We start from the raw sequence: 10,000 nt of genomic DNA, 5'->3' as shown, positions 1-10,000 counted from the left end.
AAAAAATGAGCAAATTCAATTTTTCTCCATTTAAGCCTAACTTAAAATTTTCAAATAAATTCTGTCAGAGGCCCACCTTGAAATGAAACTCAAGCAACAACTCCAACCTACCTCCCTGTGTCGGAATAGTTGGCTGGCGGTCCATCAGGGCAAAGAGCCTGGTCGAAGCCCCTATGCCACGGTTCATCTCTGAGTAGAAGGTGGAAATCCCGCCTAACGCAATGCCCACGTAGGCCGCATACAGGAGGAAGGAAGACAGCTGGCCCACGCTAAGGGCAGACTCAGCCACGAGACCTCCCCCATAGTAAAGGACTGAGAGGATGATAATGTTGCCACTCAACCCTGTCTGGGGTTTGGATGGGTGTTAGAAATGAGGAAATGGAGGATAGAGAGGGGGGGAGTTGGGGGTGAGGTAAAGGTTTAGAAGGAAAAATTAAGAAGTCAGAAAATAATGTAACACAACTGTATTTGCCAACCTATGTGACTTCCAGAGGAAACTATATAATGAACATGTCCACCCATTGGTGGATGGGAATACTGTAATTGAACACAAATATTCAGTTTGTGTTACAAATAATGTTCTCAATGCATCAATATGACATAATCTATTCATTTAGTCAAATCTATACATAAAAAAAGCTATGAAAGACATAAATTAGAGAAAGCCTTGTGGCTGTAGACATATCCTCACCCAGCAAATATAATCTGCACAAGATATTGGTACAGTTTTTTCTTTACTGTTTACCTTAACCTAAGAATTACTCAACTGACAAATCTGGCCATCCATGTGGTGTAAACTAAAAGACAATCAAAGTTCCAGAAAACATTTTCTTTTCGTTTAGAAATACAAGACATACATGCAGAGTACTGAACAAGGAAGAGAGGGATCTTTAAGCCTCTATTTAAACCTCTATCTAACTTTGTGTAGTATTACTTAAAACTCTAAACCTTTAAACCCTTATCAAACTTCCTGTAGTTGTAAATGAAGATTGAAGAAGTGTGACTACAAGCTCATCAGGGCTTTGATGTATGACTCTGAGTCTGAAGTGCCTATAGCAAATGCTTATGTCCCCGTTATCAGGTTAACAACTGTGCTGACAGTCGTATATCCATTTACTATAGAGATGATATTTTTATAGCAGGGCAAAGTAAATGATAAAAGAATTTCAGACAACAAAAGTATAACAGGAATGGTGCTACCCCTCAATTTCCAAATTAAATATCATAAAACATAAAAGAAGCCATTTTCATATATGATACCGATATATTTCTGGTTGATTTACTATATGCGCAGATGATATTTCCTCAATAATCACAAAAATTATTATTGGCTGGCAAATACAATAAAACTGGTAAAGATCATTAAAAAATAGTATTATCATAGTAAAATAAGAGCACAGTTAATCAAAACTTCCTTTCAATTCTCAAACTTCTTCCTTACCATTCCAAAAAATATTCCTTTTGCTAATGACTCCTTATAAGTGAGTTTAAGGACGTGATCAATCTTGGAGTCATAGGTCTGAATTTCCTTGAGTTCTTGTGCGAAGGACCTGACTGTGCGGACATTGGCAATTCTCTCTTCTGCCACTTGGGTCGCCTGGGCTAGTGTGTCCTGTGGAAATTGAGAATGTTATATAAGAATTTTAAAAAATCTCATTGAATCATTATTGATTATTGTGCGGTGGAAATAAGGTGATTCTGTTATTGTTGATTTTATATAAAGAAATATTCTAACTGCTTCTGAAGGATATAAAAAATTGATGTTTTACAATTACTGTCAAGTAAATATATGAATAACAAATACATCTAACAGAAAAGCAAGTGATGTCATGCTAATACACTGATCATTTATGTATGGATCTTTGAGCCAACACTAATCTAATAGATGATTTTCTTAGTTCAGTATTAAAAGAGAGCAAAAGGAAAATAGAAAAAAAAAGAGTGAGATCAAGAACAAAGAATAAAAAAAATACATAATATTTACAGACCTGGACGCTCTTGGTAATATTGCGTACATAGCGACCATATCCTATAGCCAAGAGAGCTACAGGTGGTACAATACTAAGACCAACAACAGCTAGCTTTGTGGACATATAAAACTGTAATAAGAACAGGTAAGAAAAATATTAGTCATATCATTCATGTAAGTTCATCTAATTTTTCATTAATGGGAATTTCCTACATTCTGGTAAAAATAAGGTATAAATAAGTTATACCCATAATAGTAATTTCAGATGTAACATCAAATCAATCAACTGAATTAATGAGGGAATAATTTCATAGTAATAGTAGATGGCATTTGTTCAATAGTTCCAATTAGAACAATTTATTTCCAAATATCAAGACATGATACTAACACTTGAACTAACTCTAAATAACAACAATAACGTCACTCTTACCATCATGCCCACCCCTGCCATTGCCATGACAACCGAACGCAGACCGTCTGAAATGTTCATGGTGACTGACTGCGAGACGAGGGAAGTATCGGCTGAGAGGCGGTTGATCAGCTCCCCGGTCTTGTTGGTGTCGAAGAAACCAATTTCTTGCTTCATCACAGAGGCGAACACTAAAGAGCGCAATGACCGTGTTATGCGCTGGCCTGGTGGGAAGGAGGTGAGTTTAGGTGAGTGAGTGGGCATTGGTGGGTGGGTAGGCATGTGTTGTGGGGCAAGGAACAAGTGCTTGTTTAACATTTATCAATCACACTGATTAAAAAAAAAAAAAATTCATTGCTTTTGACTGTTTTTTTATTCTATGTTTTCTCTATCAAATTTCTAGCTGGTTTTCCTTTTCCTCAATTGTTGGATTGGTACATTTATTTGCCACCTGCTTATGCATAAGGTACAAACTAGATACAAGTTTCAAACACTGGAAATGATGCTGATAATGATAGCTATACTACTATTATTATTTCTGTTATCAGTGATTATAACAATACAATAATTATGAAAATCATTTGCCATTCACCAAATAATCAGGGGCAGACATAGCCTTTGTTCATTTCATGAACAATACTCTTACCCACCTTTAGTTTGCAGTACTTTCTTCTTGTGGGCCTTACATTTTTTCCCTCCTTCCCTATATACTCCTCTTCTTACATTCTTAATTTTTTTTTTTTTTTTCCATATCTAGTTTTCACAAGATGATTCATCACAATACTCTCCTCTACTCCTACTCCCCTGTAAACTCTTTTACAAACCCTAACAATAACATTTTTCCTTCATATTCCTCCTCCCCCTCAATCTATCACCTTCCTCTCTCCTTTACTCATACACGTTGTTGTCACCATTACTGTTTGTCACATTATTGTTGTCACTTTTACGCACTCTAATCCTCTCCCCTCCTCTTCCAATGCTATCCATCATCAGATTACAAATGCAGACAAGATGAAGTGGAAGGATGTACATGATATGGATTGTCACTTTTACACACTCTTATCCTCTCTCTTATCCTCTCCCCTCCTCCTCCAACACTATCCATCTTCGGATTACAAATGCAGACAAGAAGAAGTGGAAGGATGTACATGATATGGAGTTCAGCATCCTTCTCCTCACCTGCCACGTTCATGAGGTAGACGCGCCCGAAATTGGCTGATGCCCCTAAGAGGAAGATCCCGGAGAGAGCGAGGCAGACCCGGTCCAGATTCTGCTTCATGGCCGTTGGGTCGGCTGTGTAGATGATGTCAATGACGTGACCCAGCGCAAAGGGCACCGCCATAGTTATTGTACTTGAGATTGCCAGGAGACTGATAGCACCTGAAATGGGTTACTTTCCATTAATGCACTTAAAAATATATATATAATTGATTTCTAACTAAAAATATAAAAATCTTTAAATCTGCAAATTTCACAGATCTATAAATCATGAAGAAACTAGTGATAGCCTTGTGGTCAATTATCATTCAATACATTTACAGACTAATTTTCTCATCTCTAAACTCTGGCGAAATAAACCAGCTATCATTCACATTCCCCAATTATCTTCGTATTAGTGAGATCAAATCCTTTCCACTCATCTTATTTAAAACCAACAATACCTATTCTACTTTGCAACCATCATAGGTTATAATCCCTTAAATAACCCATACAAATTCAACCGAAACTCTATTTTCTTCAATCGCAATCAAAATATGTAATAATCTAGCATATGATACAGCCCATAAAACAAAATAAAAGTTTAATAAGTTTCATAAAAGTTTAAGATATTAAAATAAATCCAAATCTTAATAATGACAATAAAAATCAATATTACCCCAGTTCTTATTACCTCCCTTTGTAAACCCGAAAAAAAAATTACCGGCTAGAGTCCATTTTTCTGGAGCAGCGAGAGAAAATAATCTATTATATTCGGTGGGTTTTAACTTCTTTAATGTGGTGTTGGAGGTCTGCGTTTTATCCTCCGACAGGTGAATGGAGGTGTCGGCCGCACTTCCTCGTCGGAGCTGCTGTTGCCGTGCATCTGGAATGTGAAAAACGTAAATTAGAAAAAAAGGAAAGAAAGGTAGATAAATATTAGGTAAACATTTATGTATTAGAGGTCATAAGAAATCTTTAAATCTGAGATGATTTCATAAACTATCAAACTGAAAATACTTCAAAAATATATATACCTCATTGTTCCCAGATATTTCATGCTGATAGTACTTTTATTTATATAAAGAAACAAACAAGCAAAAAAAGTCATAATAATAGTAATATCTGTAGTAATTTTTGTAGGTTGTAAGTAGCAGTAGTATACAGATAAAACTAAAGTGAATACAAGAGAAGAATTAATAATAATAATAATATTGATAATAATAACAGTAATGACAATAACAACAATAACATTAATAATAATAATAATAATAATAATAATAATAATAATAATAATAATAACCAAAAAAAAAAACAATACTAATAAGATAAGAACAAATATAACAACAATAGTAAAAATCAAAATTATAATAATTACAATATTAATAGCATTAATAATAATAATAATAATAATAATAATAATAATAATAATAATGATAACAACATAAGTAATATCAATAATGATAATAACAATATAAACAACAACAACAATAATAATGATAATAATAATGGCAACAATTGCAATAAAAATAATAATAATAAAATAACAAAAATAACATATTAATAACAAAATTGGAAAAAGAACTAAAAACAAAAACAACAATATGGAGTGTAACATTTAAAAAATATATATAAATATGAAAACTATTATGACACTACATTTCCATGAAAAAAATAATATTCATAAACTAAAACACAGGCCAAATCAGAACGAAAGACACAAACACAAATACAGATACCAATCAATAAATTAAAAAATAAATAAAATACTACAACGATACAAAAACAAACTAGAACAAACTACAAAGGATCTAAAAAACAATACATGCACATTCTTTCCATATATAAAGCAATATTCACACTTGGCATACCATCATCTTCTTCAGCCATCTCCTAGCACTAGCCGATTTCCCAAAGCCGGCAACTAACTTCTCCTTTTCACTCACATAATGGATGCCGTCATTATCTTTCCCCTCATTTGAGGATCATCATTCCCCTCTCGGCAATCTGGATGACGGCATTATTACGTCACATTCACGGATGCCGCGATGTTTACCTCAAAAAATAGATGACGTAATAACATGTCTCACACTCGCTCCCACCCCAAAATGACGTAACACACGAGGCTTAAGTAAACAAAGCCTTTTTTTCTAAAGCTTCACTGTTTTGTTGTCATTATTGGGTTGATTTTAGTTAAGTTTACATTTACTGGTTTTGCGGCATTGACTATTTTCGAGCAGTAAATGAATTATAACTTTATGTTCCGTTCCGCAGATTTTTCTACGACCTGCCATGACCTCCATTTTGTTCTAGCGCGTGTTTTCAAGGATTGTTTTCATGTTAAGTACTGGTTATTATTCATTCCATATGGATTTATTAGTCACTCACAACTCTTGCGTTGTGAAAATATACTCATACATCCATTTTTTACATACATCAATTTTTTTTACAACCTTCAAAATGAACTTTTTCAAATTATGTTTCATACTTCATATATAAACGGCACTTCATTTCCTTCATATCTTTTATCTACTTTATACTGTTTGTATTTTTACTTCCATTCTTATTCTGAATTTCGAAGCAATCTCTGCGTTTGGTAACAGGATTCGAGATCTGGTACCTTACATATACCTGTCTTATTGTCTGTATATATATGTGTGTGTCAGCATGTATATTTCTTAACTTATTTATGCATTTACTTATGTAACTATATGATTATATGTAATTATATACTGTGTCTAGTTGTGCATATATCCATATATGGAATTCTCCCTATAAATGGATGCATGAATGTATGTAGACCAGGTTTAAATGTATGTATGTATGCGTGGATTATGATTAGTTGGTTCTCTCTCTCTCTCTCTCTCTCTCTCTCTCTCTCTCTCTCTCTCTCTCTCTCTCTCTCTCTCTCTCTCTCTCTCTCCTTTTTTTCTTTTTCTTTTTCTTTTTCTTTTTCTTTTTCTCTTTCTCTCTCTCTCTATATATATGTGAGTGTGTGTGTGTGTGTGTGTGTGTGTGTAAAATATATATACATACATACATACATACATACATACATACATACATATATATATATATATATATATATATATATATATATGTATGTATGTATATATATATGTGTGTGTGTGTGTGTGTGTGTGTGTGTGTGTGTGTGTGTGTGTGTGTGTGTTTTTTAGTGTGTGGGCGTGCGCGGGGGTGTGCGCGTGTGCGTGTGTGTGTGTGTGTGTGTGTGTGTGTGTGTGTGTGTGTGTGTGTGTGTGTGTGTGTGTGTGTGTGTGTATGTATGTATGTATGTATGTATGTATGTATGTATATGTATGTATATATATGTATGTATATATATGTATGTATATATATGTATGTATATATATGTATATATGTATATATGTATATATGTATATATGTATGTATGTATGTATGTATGTATGTATGTATGTATGTATGTATGTATGTATGTATGTATGTATGTATTTATGTATGTGTTTATGTATGTATGTATGTAAGTATTTATTTATGTATTTAAGTATTAATGTATGTATTTATGTAAGTAAGTAAGTATGTACGTATGTAAGTATACATGTATTTATATATGCATACGCATATGTATATGTGTCTGTAGATATATTTGTATATAAGAATGTAGGCAAGTGCAATTGTGTGGAACTGCTCATTTCTGATCAAAATGCCATAAGAAAATTTAAATCATATCATAGTTGATCACACTTACAATATCTTTATATTTTTTCACAACTCTTATTTTCCATTTTCCATTTTTGTCAAATAATCCAAACATCAGATTTATGAAACTTTTCACATCTTTGTCAAAAAATAAAAAGTTCAATTCCCTCAGAACTTCAAAAACATAGTCTCATTTTTTTTCAACTGAACATTCCACTTGTAATACCACACATCTGATGAAAACTGTTTCTTCAATAACACACTTATAACAATGAAAGTCACAGTAAATTTTACACTTTAAGTCACTTTTTTCGATCACTTCCAAATAAATGGGTTATGTAAACTGATTATTGTTCAGCTAACACAGATAATTGCCACTGCTTCAAGCACATTGTGGCATCCCACTATTACCAACATTGAATCTTGGATCAAGTCTTCAGTGGTGTATGATCACTTCATGAAATACCTGTTGCTCTTCAATACCAGTTACACTTAGGATGAAAAAAATCCTCTACAAAGATTACTCTTCTATAGGAGGTACAAGTAGATGGGCATTACATCTCATTTACAACCAATACTACTGTGTAAAAACTAGCAAAATGAAATGAAAAAATTGCCAATTACAAACCTTTATCCACAAATTCAACATAAATGCATACCAACTTCATATTGCACACATACCTGTACTTAATAATGATATCTGGTGGAGCTGATTGCATGGAAAGTACTTGTGATGAGACTTTTTCCCTCTTGACGAACTGCTGGCTCCATACTGCTTAATACAGACCTGAAGTAGTAGTGGGAATTAAGAAATATAATTTGAGTATCTAGCTATGACAATTATGAAATTACATAATTACCATAATATTCACTTTAATTGATGATATCTCAAGATAAACATTTGAATTAAATGATAGACATAATTAATTGATAGACATAAAAGAATAGTGAAATAAGAGAGATTTCATCAATCAAAGAATATCTTTCAATATTACATTCCCTAATAGAAACAATAGCAAAATGTTTAGAGGACTCATGTGTCTGCCACTAACCTAATGCTGCTCAACAGGGCTGCCACGCCTATTGACATGCAAGTAAAGGCCAACAACCCCCACCCCACCCCCCACCAAATATACTTTTGCAAGAAAGAGCTTGTATACCTCCCTGGCAATGTATAATAAAATATGACACCAGTTTATGCTCCATCTTACCCAAGTATATGTGGTGGAGGTTTGCTGGCCATTCAGCACAGCAAATTTTAAGTGGATCTGATTAGAACACAACCAATAAAATTATCAGAAAAAGATCTTATTTTGTAAGCCACTGTCTGTGTCTTCTAAACATTTACCAAACAAGATATACTTGCTCAAACTTGAATGTCTATAAAACACACAAAGTTAATCCCATTACCCCATTCACACTGCCAACCCTCAGGAGTGGGAGCCAGCTTTGTCGAAGTGCCAGAAGAACAGTAGAATCTAAGGCACAGACAGGAAATGATGTGCCTCTGCATCCTACCACAGATAGCAACCTTGCCATTGCAAATCCTGTGGAAAAAAATGCATCATAAACAACTATATTACTAGTCTTGTTAGTCAAAATAGTATATCATCATTAAATGGCTAAATTTTGCATTAGACCTGTAATGAATATCAAATGAAGATAATATATCAGGATGTATGTATCAGAATTACATCATACTATAATTAAATGGCATCCTCTGACTACTCGAAACTATCAAAGTATACATCATGAACATGATAATACTAACAGCTATGGGCATATCCTTAAAATTTTCTGAATAGATCAGAAGAATAAAACTGAAAAAGTGAGAATACTTTCTGTGTCTTTGCAAAAAAAAAAATAAATAAATAAATCCATACAAAAATCTTCATCCCTTTTACATCAGAGCTCATCTCCAGATGTGGCTAACAGGCTTGGTTCAACCTGTCCTCTACCCACAAACTTGTCTGCTACCCTCTCCCCCTGCCTAAACCCTGTGCCTGCTTCTCCATGCTGCCTGCATGAGAACTCCTCATACACCTACACATTTGGTTGACCTTTTAGTTCAGCCATATACATGACATGTTAAAATGTCTCTAGCTCAGTGTCTGTTAATCAATAGTCCACGTATGTGCCCCTTCCACTGGTGGTGTTTAGGGGTTAAAAACAATATGACTTAATATGACAAACAAGTGCTTTTCAGCAAACATGAAGTCTACTCTGAATATTCTTAAACAATCAATATAAAATATCAAATACAAACACTCAACGTATTGACTTTGGTATTTCCCGACTTCGGGAAAAATACATCACTGTCCACCAGGATGGGGAATAGGAAAACTATTTTAGAAACAATACGATTTTTTATGGATTTGAAGACTCTATCAATTATAGTCTTGAAACATTTTAACTAGTGAAAATATTTTGTAATATATATAAATATTACGCAAGTTATAACCATATGAATATCTAGCACATAGCAGTGATCATATACAAATACTACTAAACTTTACATGACACTCTAAAGCTTCATAGACTCTGCATCTCAAAAATACTTCCGAAACGCTAAATTCCTTTCCAGTATTTGTGTCAGAGAAGAAAATAAGGCAAGCGTTTTCACTCACAACACTTTCCTTTCTCTCTCCGGTCCAACTGAGACATACTCGCTGAAATAAATATATTTTAATTTGATTCTTTTGATATCAAAATCTATTTATAGTATTATGAAACAGTATTCCATT

At 33.6% G+C, this 10,000-nt stretch overlaps 1 protein-coding gene across 1 annotated transcript in view; it reads right to left on the bottom strand.

Moving 5' to 3' along the window:
• Positions 1-9,997, bottom strand: part of LOC122251184 (ATP-binding cassette sub-family B member 10, mitochondrial) — a 23,664-nt gene extending 13,667 nt beyond the window's left edge. The window contains exons 1-9 of the mRNA XM_043012894.2: positions 9,884-9,997; positions 8,667-8,803; positions 7,938-8,043; positions 4,300-4,461; positions 3,558-3,758; positions 2,400-2,602; positions 1,989-2,099; positions 1,442-1,612; positions 112-346 (exon numbers count right to left, since the gene is read on the bottom strand). Of these exons, the coding sequence (XP_042868828.2) occupies positions 112-346; positions 1,442-1,612; positions 1,989-2,099; positions 2,400-2,602; positions 3,558-3,758; positions 4,300-4,461; positions 7,938-8,043; positions 8,667-8,795 (1,318 nt within the window). The 5' untranslated portion in view covers positions 8,796-8,803; positions 9,884-9,997. The remainder of the gene's footprint in view (positions 1-111; positions 347-1,441; positions 1,613-1,988; positions 2,100-2,399; positions 2,603-3,557; positions 3,759-4,299; positions 4,462-7,937; positions 8,044-8,666; positions 8,804-9,883) is intronic.
• Positions 9,998-10,000: the final 3 nt, after the last annotated feature.

This window comes from Penaeus japonicus, unplaced genomic scaffold (assembly GCF_977035675.1).
Source record: "Penaeus japonicus unplaced genomic scaffold, GWHDUDI00000001_assembly GWHDUDI00000003, whole genome shotgun sequence".
Taxonomy (NCBI): Eukaryota; Metazoa; Arthropoda; class Malacostraca; order Decapoda; family Penaeidae; genus Penaeus; species Penaeus japonicus.
This window is presented reverse-complemented; position numbering and strand designations above follow the sequence as displayed.